Source organism: Venustampulla echinocandica (assembly GCF_003357145.1).
Source record: "Venustampulla echinocandica strain BP 5553 chromosome Unknown scaffold_3, whole genome shotgun sequence".
NCBI classification, from domain to species: Eukaryota; Fungi; Ascomycota; class Leotiomycetes; order Helotiales; family Pleuroascaceae; genus Venustampulla; species Venustampulla echinocandica.
In genome coordinates this window covers 850021-867867 of record NW_022474208.1, presented here as the reverse complement: position 1 = coordinate 867867, position 17847 = coordinate 850021, and the positions used below count along the sequence as shown (strand labels likewise).

General features: G+C 47.6%; 2 protein-coding genes across 2 annotated transcripts; one reads left to right on the top strand and one right to left on the bottom strand.

The window, feature by feature from the left end:
* Positions 1 to 4635: 4635 nt before the first annotated feature.
* BP5553_05906 (putative beta-1,3-glucan-binding protein) lies at positions 4636 to 6089 on the bottom strand (the record flags this gene model as incomplete). Its single annotated transcript, XM_032014529.1, has 2 exons — positions 4636 to 5575; positions 5632 to 6089. The coding sequence occupies 2 exons, from the start codon at positions 6087 to 6089 to the stop codon at positions 4636 to 4638; spliced, it is 1398 nt and encodes a 465-aa protein (XP_031869210.1).
* Positions 6090 to 14339: 8250 nt separating this feature from the next.
* On the top strand, positions 14340 to 17081 carry BP5553_05905 (Six-hairpin glycosidase; the record flags this gene model as incomplete). Its single annotated transcript, XM_032014528.1, has 5 exons — positions 14340 to 14484; positions 14538 to 14570; positions 14618 to 15554; positions 15601 to 16299; positions 16376 to 17081. 5 exons carry the CDS (start codon positions 14340 to 14342, stop codon positions 17079 to 17081), a joined length of 2520 nt encoding a protein of 839 aa, XP_031869209.1.
* Between the last annotated feature and the right edge of the window lie 766 nt (positions 17082 to 17847).

Sequence of the window (17847 nt, the reverse complement as noted above, 5' to 3'; positions counted from 1 at the left end):
CTGTCTTGAATGCCCCTGTATTTCCAGTTTGCAGCGTTGGCGTTTCGCCCGTGCGAATCCCCCTGTCCGGCGCAACATCCGCCCAGGAACGGGAAGCTATTTCTCCAGGGGTCATTTCCCAAAGCGGCAATTAGCTGGAACGAGAGCCAAACATTGGTGGCCCTGGCCCCCGAATAGGAATCGGTGGCTCACCACCTTGGTGATATCCCCTGGTTGGACGCTTCAAGCCGATTTATTTTATCCCGGTCCTGCCGTATATTTCTTTTCATTACGGCAACGGAACCAACGGCTTGGCTTGCCCGTTTAAGCCACGTAGCCAACTAGAGGTATTTTCCACGAAGTACACAAATGTAGGCAAGAAGTAGCAGGGTAAGGAAGCGAATGGCGCCCAGTCGCCTGTCGTGGTTTTCGTCACGTTAAGTAATGATCCCTCAACAACAGCTAGGTAGGGATTAAGGGAAGCCAACTTCCAAGGACGGCAGTTCTGGGCGTTCGATAAGGTTCTGAGTGGGATAGTACTGTAAATAGTACTTTTTGTATTTCGCCCTCTCGCAAATACCCCTCCATGCCAGTCCATGGTCGTACATTGCAAGGCTTGGGCGAAGATGCTCTCCCAGCCCAATGCTGTCACCAGCCATCTCGACGTGGCTGCACGATTGATACGAGAGTCTTCGAATAACGAAGTAGAGAGCCCTAATCCTCAGGCTTCGACCCGGAGAATAATTTTTACCAACACCAGTTTCCGAACGATTGCCCACTTTATCTATTTAAAGAACCGGGATTTGGGTCTTGAGCATCGACTTTCGAGCGATCCGCGTCACTCGCTCTGGCCCACCCGATCTGAGACTACTCGGAACCAAAAGAGTTTCCAGAAGCTGTCCAAGGCTCTAAGCCCCCACCGCTCTGCAGAAGCAATAAATTAGAGGCTGATAATTCGATAAGTTGCAAGACAGTGGAAATGAAAACTTTGCTAGGAACCGCTGGCCTAGCCAAGCCGCCATGGGGCTTTGACACAAGAATGCGATAAGTTGATAACATCTGACCGCTTCTCCACTAGCCGGCACTGCACAACATTATATCAGCTCAGCTGGGTACCCTGGCATTCTCGATAAAACGGCGTATCCTTGAGCCGTGCATGTGGTAACGTAACGTAGGTAGGGAAATCAAAGGTAACACAGTCAACCCTCGATGCTGTCGTGATGCGCTTGTGCTTCCGCCCAAGTCTATTTCAAGATCCAGAGATCCCAAGCGAAAGATCCCTCTGCGAGCTTCCGCTGGACCCAACAATACATCGTAATAGATGCGGATGCATCACCTATCCGGCATTGCGACGAGGCGTCTCGGGAATCAGACCACCTCCATCCTCCGTGGTGAACAAACTCAAGTCTCAGGTCATTCGACCGACCCCTTGGTGGACGAGCGCTCATTTCCTTAGCCTCGAATTCTCTAGCTAGCAACAAGTGGGACTTGGCCGTGGGAGCCCATGTGGCATCCCGGTTGGTATGTAGAAACTTCGTCCGGAGATACACGTTGCCGTCTTCCGTTTCCCATGTTGCTTGATTCTTGGTTTCAGGAGTACGTATTCTGCGGAGCGAAACTACTTACGGAGTAAGTAAGTAACTAGCCAGTCACAAACCACCAATCATCAGGTTTATTGTAGTCGTAGCCCACAATTACCATAACGCAAAGATAAGCGGACAAACGTTGCCGCGAGCACGCAACTTTAATCGCAAATGTACTCGGTAATGCTCAAGATTCTTTGAGGCCATCGCCCAATCCATTAATACTATTACTACACCTTCACGGCTGATGGGTACATCGGAATCTGACTTCTTCGTTGATCCTCCGCCCTCGTCTCCTACTTTGAAGGCGGAAGTTTAAAACGCTATCTCTACTCTAAAAAGCGAGCCCTCTATCACCAACAGGTCGAGACGCTCATAAACAGACCCACTCGCCATAAAATGGAATCGGAGTTAGCACTAACAATTTACCTCTACAGTCAGACCCGCTCATGGCAGGTTATCATGGCGTATTTCGCAGTTCTCCTTGGGGTACTGTGGCAACAATCGACTCCCACAACTCGTCAATTGCTCTACCAAAAAGGAAAGTATATCAGCCATGACTCCATCAAATTCCAGAATTCATACCACTTGATATCACCAAGATCGAACACAGCAAGAGGCTTTCCCAGAGTTTGATAGCTTGATGCACTACTGTACTTCGAAGGTGGGTTCATGCATGTTGCGCTGTCATTTTATCGCCGTGTTTAGATATAAACCCTGACCTAAGTTCTGCTCCGTATGTTAGCATTTTATTATTGATTGGTTTCAAGGGCTGTCAGAGTGCCACATATTTATCGGTTACCTACGAAGTTACTCAGTCCTAGGTTCCAGATTCTAAATTCCCAGGTTAATGGCCCTTGGCTCGAAGCTCCCAACTCTAGCGTGTGGGATTTCCCAAGTCGGTATTCGGGCACTTTCAACCTACGTACGGAGTAGTGGAGGTTTAATTGGCAATCGTCATTGGCACACTAGTGGCCTAGCAATCCCGAGGACTTGGATGATTGTGTTTTTAGACTGGAAAAAACACCGTTCCCCACTGTAACCCTCTTGTCAGCCCTGATTGTACTCTGTAGGCTCTGTGCAACACTTTCCACGCTTCAAAAACAGCAGACCAAGACTCGCTAGAACGATATTGAGTTCTACGGCTTCTATTTTCCTTCCTGAAGTCCGCCACTTACGCTACCTTCAAAATACTTTGTCACCATGTTCTCGGCCCCACATACCTAGGTAAGTTATGCACCGGCGTGGGATGTGGCTTCACTTGCGCTCTTCGACAACCAGCAAAACTTATCGAAAGCCAGGCAATCCAGCCTTTGATAGTTTAGCAAAGGCGTAATTCCACCCCCACCGATACTGTAGGAGCCACACACCCACCCGTCTTGTCTAATATGCTCTTGATAGGGCATTTAAAATAGTTGCATCATGCTTGTATCGAGGTAGATATGCGGCCACATTCCAGCACTCCAGAGGTAGCCCGATAAAGCACGCTCGACTCCAATAATTTTAGGGTGGCATTGTCTCGTATTCAAATACACCCGGACCTCTGATAGGCATAAATCCCGACAGTGTACATATTACCGATGTTCAGCTCACGAAAACTCCACAATAAATAGTACATCGCCGAAAGTAATGGCGTTTAGCAACCGTTGTTCGGTCTTGGAACGATAATGCTCCTGCGGCAGCATGCGTGTTTGCTGACGCTGAAGCAACATTTCTTCGCGGCGTCACGCTCAGCTGTGACGAGCGACTACTCGGTACCTTCGGACGCACTAACCATCAAACATTGACAAACACAGAGGAAAAGTCTCTGATGTATCTATCGTGGTCGTGCATGCATATTATTCAGCCTCTCATGTGTGCTTTGTACTGGGGTGTAGGTTGAACTGGGGGTTTGGCTGTGGAGGCTGTCTTCTGTTACGCAGTATAATTATGAACGGCGATTATCCAGTCGCAATTCGTCCGGAGAAAAAGGTGCGATAGGTCAGGAGAAGCCGGTTTTTGAGAAATGGCTTGATTAGCGAAAAAGTACTGAGACATACGGAATGTGGTGTATCTTTATTGAGCGCGCGCCTCCACCCACCTAGGCCTTGTAGTGGCTACTGGCTAGCCAGGCCACGAACAGGTTTATTACGAAGTAGTTTGCACCTCGGTCCTTGGTATGACCTAGTAGCAAAACCGTGGAGTCTACCTAGGTAGTCATTATTGTACTCTCATTATTTCCTATCCGAGGAAAAAGAGGTAGGTTGACAAACCCATTTAGTTCCCAAGCCACGCACGGGATCGCAAGTTGCGGCTGCTGACTGAGAAATCTAGAACCTATGTGTGTAGGTTTTGTCAATATCGGTGGAGATTGACTGCTACCGGCGATACGCGTTTATCATGGGGATCTCCGTGATCAGTGTCGCTTTGTCGCTATGGCATTAGGGCTATAATGGGAAGAATCTGGACCATATCTCAGCACGCCACAACTAAGTCCAAGCACGAAGCCTAGCTACTCCCAGTTTCGCCTTGGCTTGCAAGGCAGAGAGATACCCAGTTACAAGGTTCACCGCCTTCGCCAAACTCTCCCCCTTTCTGTTCACGTGAAACTTACCCATATCAAAGAAATGTCGGTGCCCGGACCCGCCCTCCCGTTGCCGTCGGAACGGAAAGCTGTAGTCCCTCGGGATTCGAGCAAGGGGGAACTTAGAACTGACGTAATGGGTAATATATTATATTATTTTATATTCATATCCAGAACTCCTCAATCCATCGGTGGATAAGGGGAGTGAAATGTATCCTGGTTGCGCGAGAAACAACCCCAAGCACCAGCAACAGGACCAAGCAACGAACGTACAGAGGCCCAGTATGACATTATAGCAACAAGAAAAATTCCCAAGTCTAAAACCTCCCGTTTCCCAGATAAAAGCTTCATTCGATTGCCCTTCCCGTCCAGGCGCCAGGTAAATTTGTATCAAATCGCAATGCCAACAATGCCCCAAGTTATCAACATCCCCCTCTTAAACACCTCACTAGAACGCTTTTCTTCCCCGCATAGCTGGATGGCTGGTCGCCCCCATCATGCCATGATTAATTAGTTACCCTCATCCCCATCGCACTGTTTCCACATTTTCACGCTGCTGACTTCCATCTGCCCGGCGCCCTTCGCCTGCCATGTGGGATACCATTGATCACGGGCAGCCCAAAAGTCGTTCTTAGCGGTAGTGCTGGTATCAAACCATGGTTTTCCAGACTGGCCATCTTCGAACCATCCGTTGGTACCGCCAACAGCGACGTTCAAGATAAGATAGAACTCCTGGTCGAAGGGCGTTTGTTCGCGACCGGTCTGGCTCCAAACATCGACCAAGCGCGTTCCATTGCTGTCGGAAAGGGGGAAGTTCCCGCGCTTCCAGAGCGGCTCGTCGAAGTTGGTGTAGAGTACTTGCAGGAGTTTGGTGTTGATGTACGTGAAAAGATACTTCTGGGACCATTCGAGCCCAAAGGTATTCTCTCCAGCAGCATAAGTCGTGTGCAGGGCGCTCCGCTTTACATTGGTGCGCCACCAGGCATCGTTGGCCGGGTCAGGTCCCCAGTGCAGAGCAGAAGAGACAATATTATTACCTCCTTGTTGGTAGGTGTGGTTGTTGCCGCGACCTTCAACGATGTCGATTTCCCCAGATAATGGCCACGGACCATAGGTCTCATTCACGGGCAACATCCAGATTGCCGGCCATAGCCAATCCCCCGATGGGAGTCGAGCAGTTACTTCTACACGGCCGTACTTGATTGTAGCTCCTGCCTTGGTGCTAATTCGTCCTGACTTTACCGGCTGGATAATGGTACCAGCTGTGAGATTGGTAACCGACACGCAATTTTTGAGGACCGGCGATGAGCAAGTGCCATCGGCCGTCAAGTTGATGACATTGTTTGACTCGATAAGACTGGCGTCTTGAAGAGTTGGCTTGATAACAAGTTTGCCATCCTGAACAAAAACATTCTCGTCCGTCAGGGTGGTTTGCTCGAACTGGCCGTTGCTGTAAATCCCAATTAGCGAATTACCGATGCAGCGGCAGAATGAATGAACACTTACCCAAACCCGCCCACCTCGGCCTCCTTGGTCCAAACGGCGGTGTTAATGCCCCCAGAGAAATCATCGTTCAACACTTCACAGTACGTATGCTGCACCACGGAACTAATACCATCATAGACCAAGAAGCCTGCAATTCCGAAGCCTATCAGCATACCGATTAACGGGATTATGGTTACCCATTTCTCCTTCGGATCCTTCTTTGATCTCCACGGCTGCTCGACCTCTCCTTTCCTTACCCGCCTCGAATGGAAATATCGCGATGCGGGCGGGCGGACTGCGGACGACGACCCGAAAGACGAGGCGGGCCGTGAAGTGTATGGCGTAGAGAATGGGTTTGCTCTGGGTGCGGGAGTGATCTCGTCGTTGAAGGGACTACTCCTGCTTTCTGGTGTACCAGGACGCATTGAATTTGTGGTGGTCGAGGCGCCGCTCCCTCTGTACTGGGCTTGGTTCTCCATGCTGCGTTGTGTCCAGCTCGAGGGAAACCGTATGAGTTGATTACCAGACTACGGAGTAGACTGCGTCTCGCAGAGCCGACGAGGACGACAGCCAGGAGCAGCCGACTGGCGGCAATGCAGCGTAGGAGGACACAGAAACGAACGGCGGTATTAGAGCCTGAACTGGAGTTGGAGTTGGAATTGGAATTGGAGACCGAATGATGAATTAATGGTGTTCTGAAGGATGCGATGGGAAAGCTGCCAGAGAACGGATGGGAATGAATTGAAGGGCGGGGGGTGAATTGAATATACAGGGGTGTATTAAGGGACACCAGACAGGCAAAGTACACCGGACTACTTACTCCGTACTACTTCGTACTATGCACTGAGTATGGCGCGGACAAGTACAAATAATATGCCCCATGTCCATGCCTACGAAGTGCCGGGCCAGCTAGCCAGGCGGCGATTAGCTTATTGCTAGGCTTGTATCGGAGGATTATTAGGGGGTTGAACAAGCGAAGCAGCGTGCTTCAACACGGACCGTCGATCTCAGCTCTCGGATCCAGACTACGCTGCTATGAAACGATAGCCGCTGACTGATGCAAACTCAAAAGGCTACGAAATACGGAGTGCCCCGTACTATGTGGGTTCAGTTGCTTACTACCTCGGTCGAACCCGAGAAGCTCAATCAATTCCACACGTGGAAGAAACAGCGCTACACTAGTGACGGCAAGTTTTCTTTGTCCGTATCGTGGCAGCAGGGGAAAGGGGGGACCGATAGATTAGGCCCAGTGAGGGCACTGGACAAAAGTCTCGATTTAAATGAAAGAGCGAGCTAATCCGGAAAGTTATAACAAACACTCTCCACAGTGGAACGCCCTAGGCCTTGGACAAAAATAGCAAACATTGGTTAAGCTTCGTACGGGTACCGAGGACTATCAATCTACTCTACCCACCGTCTCCTGGTCGTAGATCCAACGAGACGTATTATGATTGATCCACTTGTCAGACCCTTCAGTCTCGTCAACTTTGAAGTTTGTGCCCATCATGAGAAGTCCCAGCCTAACCACTGGCTGCCCAACATCACCGCCGTGCGAGGAGACGCCAAGTTCTCCCCTGCTCCCGACCTACTCTTGGCCGTAATACGGAGTACGAGACTGCTTCAGCTGGGCCCAACACACGCCCCAGCGCTCCTCAAGGTCTTGGGCCATTGGCGGCGTCAAAAACAAACCAATTCAGCAGCGCTCCTCTGAAATATTGGATTCCAGTGGAGGGCGTGCGTGTACTATAAGGAGTACATAGTACATAGTACTGCGTTGTTTATTGCGTGGCATTGCCTGCCGCCCGAGGCTGGCCATGTATTCCCGCTCACACCTCTGGCGGCATTGTGGCATACCTACAGAGCACAGCACCTTATTTATTATTACTCCATAGGGACTGGGGCGTACTACATAAGGCAGAGTCGACCATGATACCAGAACCGAGCCGGCGGACAGCACCAGGATCCAGGCATTCAGGGTCTCCGGGGTTCCCTGCGTGCCGCGTGATCCCTGTCGACGCTGCCCCTGGCCGTTACGACTGCATGCACCGAACTATTTATTTCCTGCGCCAGTCCCCTTTGGGCCATCCAGGTCCAACACGCCCTCCGGGGTATCCTAGTGGCTGCACGCCCTCGGAGGGGCAATATAGATCACCCCCTTCTGGCCTTCTCCGACCTGCCCCTTTCTGATCCGCCTGCCCATTCCGTCGGGTTGTTGATATCAACCGCGCACTTATCAATTAACTAGCAATAATACGAAATAATTCTTGGTTAATTATCGGCCCTTCAGCGTCAGTCCCTGCACGTTACCCCGCTCACAGTCCCAGTCGCAAATACGATTAAGTAATGAGTGTATCTTTCTCCTAGCTTTCTCCTGCTGTGTTTACAACGCGCGATACCAATACGAGGTAAGCTCCTCCATCACCAATCCACGTTGAATAATTGACGAGAATCCGCACAGCAACTCCCTTGTCCCCCTCGGATCGATCTCCGACGCGGCGAGAATATAATTCCGCCCCCCGCCCAGGGTGATTGTCGTATCAGCAAGCAGGATCCGATCTCCTTTCTCCTAGCTTATCAACGCCGAGAAATGCGCGGTTGGACCAGACGAAGATACGACACCAAGAAATTATTATGCCCAAAGCCCGTTTCAAGTGTCGTCGGTGGAATGACGGCACGTTTGATGTCGACCGTTCGAGGCCGTCTAGCTTCGATCTGCGTCCTCCATTCTCGACCTCAACAAGGCGTCGAACCATTTCTTTGATGCCTGGACAATGGCAGACAAGTGCAAACTATCAATGCAACAAGAACCGCCAAACGGTCCAGGCTCGCAGCTTTCTTACAATGCCAGTCTGCTTCGAGGACAAAGGGAGGAATACGAGTTTGAGGGTTCTCGAACCTCCCTGCAAAGGCGCTGTCTCCAATGATCAAAGTCTTAAACTCCAGAGCTGTTTGGCTTCCAAGAGAGTACATAGGTTATGTTGGTGAGTTATTACATCGCTACCCAGCAATAGTGAAGATACAGCCTACTGCCTTCCCACGAACAATTTGCTTTTCATGTGAACTAGAGAGTTCCAGCATCAGTGACGTACATGGCAGTAACGGGCGTGCGGCTCGACCTCTCAATCCTCAACGTGGATTGTTCAGCCCCTATCAAGAAAACTTGAATATTGCATGGGCCGCAGATATACAAAGTAGATTGGGAGATCCATCTCTCTGCATGGCGCTTGTGGGGCCTCCAGTGGTTCTCTCGGTTCTATTCATAGGTTATCTCGTGTATGTCGGTCGCACGCAAGTCCCATCAGGTTTTCCGCCCAATCAGGGCCTATCTTTCCCAATTGACCAACTTAATACAATCAACACTATCGGCGGACAGCGTGTTCATGCAGAATGGTTTTCCCAGCCACGGCCCCGATAAGCTGGTTTGGGGCACTGGGGACAGATGCAAGTTTGCGTTAAACGTGGCGATCCCAACATCCAGCTATCTTGGTCCTGAGATACAACCCATCTCCCCGTGCCCATGTCTGGAACGCTCTGGTTCTGAAGAAGTTTCCTGCCGAGTCAGCCGCGGAGTAACTGGGTATGTTTCGTATTCGAATGATCGAATCGCCAGCCACTGATCGTTAGAGTTTAATGGTTGCATATCTTTACATCAAATGTGGGTTATCTCCTTGTTTTAGTTGTTAGTTCGAAGTACAGTACATGCAAATTTTGCGGTCCAGGCAGGCCTTAACACACCCAATTGCCCATCTAAGGTCGGTGAGGATTAAGTGGATTTGATGCTTTAGCTCCGGCGATGCACAGTGCCTCCCCGGTAGCTGACTCAATGTCACGGCTGGGTCTCTTGGAACCTATTCCCTGATAAGTGTAGTGAGCAAGCTAAAAATCATTATCTGTGTCGTCATATTATCTTCCATTGCGATTATCTCTATTCCCGGATAGTCTTCCATCATACCCTCATTTTCTCTCACCCGGCTGCGGCAAATTTGTGTCTGATCAACACTCAGCATATTTATACATTACTCAGACAACGGAAAGAAGACGTTGTAGGCCTCTCCGTTTTTGTTCCAGATGGTATCCCTGACGGTCATTGTATCATAGTTCCTTGTGGAATATTGAAGATATGTGCAGTTTTAGTATAACAATTAGAAACCTCATATTATATGCATTTATTCCCTCGTCGCTATTATTCTCCTTCAGCCTCATAGCCCCTAATACTCTTCTCCTGCCCAAAACAACTGTCATATTAATACCCATGCCCAAAGACCTACAAGCATATTATACTGCGATCCATCATCACCTTGCTTTGGGCCGCCTCGATATATAAAAACGCCACTATAGCCGATACAGCAAAGAATACGTCGTTAACCTCTCTTTTCAATTTTCTATATCATAATTTGTCTCTATACGTCGCTCAATATTTTTGACTTTAGATATATATCTAGCTGCAAGTTCACATGCAGGAGTAAATCATTGATAAAGTTTTCGCGCTTTAAGTCCCGTTTGTAAGTAATATGAAGGCATGTAGGAGAGCTAATTCCAACCTGAAGTTAGATTTGCATTGTTGAATTGAATTCCCCAATAACATTAATCAATTATGCTATCAGTCCTGCTCCTTTGTTCATATGCTCTATTCTTTTTATATGGACGCGCCTTTTTTGGACTTTGGGCTGTTAACTGACAGGTGCAAATGAGCTTCTTTCAAAATTAAATGGGACTAGAGAGATTCAAGGAAATATCCGACTCATACTCGGTGGTATTCTATCTATCTAATGACAATACCGACCTCAGTATATCATATATCTTCCCACTTATGAAATTGCAATTGTGTACGTCCTTCATTTATTTACAACTCGCGTCTATGCTTCACAATTTCACTCTTCTTGGTAACCCGGTGCATCAAGATACCATCACAAGCCTAGGGGCTATGGAGGAAGAATGACAGTGTAGAGTTCCACAAAAAGTCTCTTGTTAAACTAAGTTAGGCTACAGGATTATAGGCGGTAAATGTTGTACTGAATATGATATGTATTATATAAGATACGGTTCCAGCCGTATCTGACCACGGGTTCCAGTCCTTTACAGTCTATACTGTATAGCTCAGAACCAAAAAGAAAAAAAACCCTTCCCAAGCCACCTCAATAAATTTATCTACTCAACCCTCGAATGGATATCGCAGCTATCGCACTCATGATGACCACAGACGCAGCGTCCCATCTGACGATCATACCGGTCCCACATGTCACAGATGAGAGTTAAATGGCGACATTGGCAGCACTACATGTAATCCATTTCTATCTCCAGGTCGAGGTCGAGGGTTGAATGGGATTCTATTGCGTTCGCTAGGGGTTGCTTGCATGTAGGGTTAGAGCACATATTCTCTAGGCGGGACCTTCGATTTGTTATGTTAGAGCTCTTGCAGCTCTGACACTGCAACCAAATTTTCTCATCCCATTGGTAAGGCTCGTATTCCTTGGGTTGAGGCTTCGGTTTCTCAACATCAACATCCATCGTGCCAGACATATATTCCGTACTACGGATAGATCCCTGTGTCTGCGGTTCCTTATCCATCTCGTCAAACTTGCGTTTCATAGGAACAACTTTTGAATCACTATTAATAATAGTGCAGCTATCACACTGTTCGTGTAAACAACGGTTATGGAAGAATCGCCTTGGAAATTTATCGAGATAGATTCTTGAAACACTATCGCAATTGCAGCATCTCATAGATTTGGTAGAGGATAGATTTCTTGGACCCACCGTGGAGCGACTGAGGCCTGAGCTTCGGTTGGCATACATTTTCTCTACCTTTGTGAGGTGAAAGATGTTACGCGTTGAGGAATTGATGTTGATTTAGCCTCGTTATCAGCCTGGCTTGCCTTGCTCTTGGAGTTGTTGGTGCTGCAGTTATTTGACTTGTACTTGATTTAGTAGGTGGTTGTCGGTTACTTATATAAACCATAATTTGTGTTGTCCAGCTTGTGTTTTTTCCTGGAACAATCCCTTGTTTGGATAGAGATAGGGGTCAAAGAATCCGTACTATAGCATTGTTGTTGCTTCTAGATTCATTCACCTGTTATCCTTGTTTCCAAGATGTGCCCAAGGCGGTTCTTTATTCGTTTTTTCTTTGCTAATTCTATCCAAAAGTCAAGAAACTGTTAAGCACTTGCGCAATATCCTGGTATTACTTTCGTTGTTCTTATAGAAGGTTTTATATTATGCGAGACTTTCCATAGTCTCATTATGGTGATGGTCTTTTGGTTTTGACGCAAAATATGCATTAATCTCTTTACGTTCTACATAGGAGGTAGCTTTTCCTAGTTTACACCTAGCACAAGACAAGTCACAACCATAAAACATCCCAAAGGTCACAATCCAGGCTTTATAACCAATCTCAAACCAAGCACTATTTAGCTATTGATCAATTAAAACTCGACATGCCTACGTCGTATCTCGGTAGGAATCGGCCATCCTCCTGCAACATTCACCCCGAAATTCGATATCTCTGCGGTTGCGTCACAACTCCCAACATTGTAGTTTGCATCCCTTGCACTGCTTGTGTGCGCACGAAAAACAATTTCTGGTGCCATTTTTATAGGCAAAGTTGACTATATATGAAGGTTGCCACATTGACAACAATACAGTTTTCTATACTCTTTGCATTTGCAATTTGGCTGTGGGGAGTGATATTGATACTCGATTGTCGGGCAACAGCCATAGGTAACTCTGTAATGCCTCTTACACTGACAACAAATAGTATTTTCGACAATATGGTTTCCCTCTGGCCAAGAAAGCTTTGCGGCGGGCAGCTTATTCTGAAGGGAGGGCTCTTCAGCTGCGATGAAGTTGGCCGGATTTTCCGGTTGGGAGGGAAATTCTGCCTCCGAAGAGGCATTTGGCGTGGAGGCCGCTGGGTTTGGCTCCATCGCCAATAATATGTCTGAGGAAGGGTCTGTGAGTGCTTGACTTGATGTGAATGTGTAATTACAAACCTTTGGCGTGAGATTCGAGAGCGTGCTGCGGTTCAGGCAACTAGATGATTATGTACGTAGCTTTCTGAAAGAGGGGCTTCCCTATGAAGTCTGGCAAACTGAAAGTAACTTTGCAAGATAAGTTGGCTGTCAGACGCGTCTGGATGTGTTCTGTTATGACTATGGAGATTTAAACTAAGCGGGAGGGGGGGCGGTGATGGATATTAAACAAGTTTGAAGGCCATCTTGTTGTCTATCAACGAGGAAGTAATGACAGTACTTATGACTGAACGGTGAATAAAGCTTGCAACTGAGCGGTGAGTGGAAGAAGATTTACGACAATTTGCTGTCGAATGCAGCACATCTAATCCATACCCCTTAGATATAGCGTAGTTAAGAATATATAACTTCAAGGTACTCACAAATTATCAATCATCGACGAAATATAACTCATTTCGAATATCTGCAACAGAACCGCGAAGAGGGCATAGCTCATAAAACAATATAATGGGTTACTAGGTACATTCTTACTTGTATATTATACTATTTCTTACTACGTACGCACAGCTCCTTTATCTTGAAAGAAACCCTACATACCGCCATATCTACTTACGTATAGAAGAAAGGGGGCCCCTGGGTTCATATTGAGCCTCATGTACTATCTCGCCATATATACCTATATATATTCCAAAAGACACTAGCAATTGAAAGGTGCACTCGACACATCCGCTATCCTTAGGTAACAATAACCAAAGCAAAAACAAGGACGAGAATAAAAACAGCAGCAGGACCCCTTGAAATAACACCACGTGCAAGGAGAGTAAGCCAACAAATACAGAGAAAGTAAAACGGAACAATGAATCTTAAAGTATTTAAAAAGCGGGCAGCCTGGGCAAGAAAACGCATAAATTGGGCTGGTTATAGGAATACGTTCACTCAAGATTAGATACTCGCACCCTAGCACTTAATCATTGTAGCCATAAAATAACCCAGTCCCTTCTGCTCACCCATGTCTTCTGAGACCTGTATGGTTTGTTGTCGGTGTGGCGTAGCCACACCAGTCCCCGTCGCAGCTAGCGGCATCGGCAGCTGCTATAACTGCGGGCACGGCGAGTGTAACATCTGTGAATTCGAGATGTTCGAGGGTGAGTGGTGAGTGGTATTGTACATTCCCGTTTTAGATGGCGGAGAGGTAGGAATGTTGAAATATCGGGCGATCTTACCGCTGGTCCACATGTCAAGGGGCGACGAAGCATTCCAGATGATCACCGATCACCCGGCCCACTAACGGTGATTAACAATGCATGTTAATGTGTACCTGCAGATATCGTCCATATTCCGCGTTGCATTCGGCGCTCGGGCGAGTATTGGCCGGATTCCCACTGCCGTCAGTCTGGGGTGGAAGCGTTGCTTATCACTTGCTCTCTAACTGTTCTAGGGAGCTGCCATTTCTGTCAAGTTCTTTTGTTTATTACCCTGCATATCCCACCCCGTACATGGAATTCAACTCCTTCCTTTGACCGCATGTTTCAAGTTTTCGTCCATGCCACCTTCCCTTTGGCCACCTGTTTCCCCCATGTGATATGTAATGAGCAGGATCTAAGCTGCAGAGCTGCAGATGATAGCTTGCTGTGGTGAACCATAATTTAAAATTCCCTGTGCGCTTCCTATATCTATGGCGTTCACCATGATCGCCTAGAAAAAAAGCCAAGCGGCGTTTTGTCTCGTCCCCCCTTTTCCTGATCGTGAACGCCTATCAAGATGGGAATAAATCGCCACTTCTCGCTTTTGGCGCTTGTGTTCTCTCTTTCTGGAACCCGGGCACAAAACTCTACCAACCCAACAAATTCGACGAGTTACGATGTCCTTGATTACGTTGATCAATTGATTGGAAGTGCCAAGGGAGGTTTGTAGCGATATGATTTTCCATCGTGAGTAAATTATTCTGACAAGCAGCAGGGAATGTCTTCCCGGGAGCCACTCTCCCATATGGTAAATATGTCCACCCAGCCAAGTGGATATATTCTCACAAACTCAAGGAATGGCCAAGGCCGTTGCTGATACCGATTCCGGTTCCAACCAAGGAGGGTTCACGACGGAAGGCGACAACGTATCGGGGTTCTCGAGTCTGCATGATTCAGGAACTGGAGGAAGCCCTTCGCTGGGTAATTTTGCGTTATTCCCCTATGCGAGCTGCCCTGGAGATGATGTGAATGGGTGCAAATACCCGAAAGCCGCAAGGAAAATCAAATATGTAGAGAACTCTGTCAAAGCCTCCCCGGGATATTTTGGACTTCAATTGAGCAGCGGAGTTCATGTAGATATGACCACCGCCCAGCATACATCGCTGTTCCGATTCAAGTTTCCATCCGAGCTTGCTGATAGCTCGAGCCCGCTGCTACTCATGGATCTAACGGATCTCCAGGATTCAAGGCAAGATAATGGGACCGTCACCGTGGATGAAGCAACCGGACGGATGACTGGTAATGCTCGATTCCTCCCAAGTTTCGGGATAGGGAACTTCGTTCTGTACTTCTGTGCCGACTTCCAAGGAGCCCCCATTAGAGACAATGGTATTTTTGTTAATACTCGAGCAAGCGCGGATGTAAAAAATTTGACACTGGCAAGATCTATCAATGGCTATCCTCTTCCAGGCGGTGCCTTTGTTCGATTTAAATCACCAGGGAGTGATGGCATCCTAGCGAGAGTCGGGGTCAGCTATAAAAGCAGTAAACAGGCCTGCTCAAATGCCGAATCGGAGATCCCTTCTTTCGACTTTGCTGCCACTCAAAAAACAGCGAATAGTATGTGGAGGGATAAGATCAATCCCATTAGGGTTTCCACTGATGGAATTGACTCATCCATCCTGACAAACTTTTATTCCGGGATTTATAGAACCATGGTCAATCCCCAAGACTATACCGGGGAGAATCCCTTATGGGAAAGCTCAGAGCCATATTTCGATTCATTCTACTGGTGAGTAGCCGCCATAACCATTCGAATTGGGACTAATATTATCAAGTATATGGGACTTATTCCGCTCGCAGATGCCGTTTTTGACAGTCCTGGATCCAGTCACTATTACTCGGCAGGTTCGATCCCTAATTGATACATATCGCCATTTAGGCTGGTTGCCAGACTGCCGAATGAGTTTGTGCAAGGGATACACGCAGGGTGGCTCGAATGCCGATAACGTGCTGGCCGATGCCTATATCAAGGGTCTTTCGGACGGAATCGACTGGGAAACTGGCTACCAAGCCGTTGTCAAAGATGCAGAAGTTGAACCTTATTTTTGGTCTGTGGAGGGACGAGGAGGCCTTGATTCATGGAAATCTGTGGGTTATATTCCAGTTGAAGACTTTGACTACAAAGGTACCGGGACCATGACAAGAAGCGTATCTCGCACGCTCGAGTACAGCTATAACGACTTTGCCATTTCGCAGATTGCTGCCGGGCTTGGTGGCAGAGACAGCCATGTGGAAAAGTATACATCTCGAAGTGGAAATTGGCAGAATATTTTCAAACCCGATCAAAAAGGAGGAAACGTTGGGGGCAAAGATTCGGGATTCACTGGCTTCCCTCAACCGAGATACCTGAACAAAACCTTCGGATTTCAAGATCCCCTCACCTGCAGCAATATTGACACTAATCCAAACAGCGTCTGCTCGCTACAGAGAACTGCTGGAGAAACCTTTGAGAGTAGTATTTGGGAGTATTCATTGTAAGCCCGTGTTCCATTACTTATGCCGATGGCAAGTTTGCCATCGGAGGGACCGGCCACTGACTTCAGCGACCAGTTTTGTTCCTCACGACCAAGCAACTTTAATTACAAAATTCGGAGGCCCAGATGCATTTGTGAAACGCCTGGATTACCTCCACGACAATAAAATCACGTACATCGGCAATGAGCCAGCATTTCTGACTGTCTTCCAATACCATTATGCAGGTCGCCCTGCTCTTTCTGCAAAGAGATCGCATTTTTATATTCCCGCCTTTTTCAACATCACCCACGATGGACTCCCAGGCAACGATGATAGCGGTGCTATGGGATCATTCGTCGCCTTTTCAATGATTGGCTTATTCCCCAATCCGGGTCAAAACGTATACCTCATAACACCGCCATTTTTCGAACGTGCCACTATAACTTCTCCCGTAACAAACAAGTCCGCGACAATCCGAAACATTAATTTCGACCCAAGCTATAAGAACATATATATCCAATCGGCTACCTTGGATGGAGAGCCATACACAAAGAACTGGATCGACCACTCTTTCTTTACTGAAGGGAAGGAACTCGTCCTAACGCTTGGAAGTGCGGAAAGTTCTTGGGGGACACAGGTTGCTGATTTGCCACCGAGTTTGGGGACATATCAGGGATATGGGAATTCCACTGGAAATGGCACAACAACTCCTGAGAAGAGAGCCCAAGTATTTGAGGATGCTCTAATCAGTCGTCTCACTGAGAAGACAGGAGCTAATTATTGGGCTCATGAAGAGGGTTGAGGATGAAACAGAGTGATCTGGAACTCGTCGTAGGCGTATCTCTCTCTTAGAAGAGTATAGCGGGTGATATGGGGGATACTCGTCCATTTTAAATGGGCATTGAACGTCTTAGGTTAGAATAGGAGGCTAATCGATAATGTTAAGCAACAAGGAGAATTCGTAAAATCCTATGCAGCTACGACTTTTCCTCCAACACCGGACTCCCACTTTCATCATATACCTAGTATCGCAGCGCGTCTCTGAATCAAAAATATTACTGCGAACCCCCAAGAAACTCCTGCTTGACCAGATTCTTGCTAACAGATTGGTAGCTATTCCAAATGATGCTGAGGTGTCCATTTTGTTATTCCTACACCCCCGAGCTCTGCCCACTGGAGTCTCGGGTCTGCTATGTTACACCCAAGGATTCCCCGACCGTTAGACCAACGTCGTCCGGATATACAAATGCTACGCATCGGAATGTTAACAGCCAGATGGCATCGATCGTATCTTGTCAAAACACTGAGAGTGGAGTATCCGAAGTCTTCGAAGAATAATTACTATCGATATGGCTGTTGAGATGGAGAACATATCGTAGCTACGTCTGTTCTAGATTAGAAGGGCGGCTACTGTCCAGCAGTCAACTACGAAGTAATATGCCGTTGTTCCGATATTTACCAAACTCTCCTGCGCTTAGTACCACCAAAAAATTGTTAGGCTTGTTGAGATGCAGATCAGCTACTGTTTACGACGCATCTAGGGTCATTGACAGGAACCGGGAGTCTGA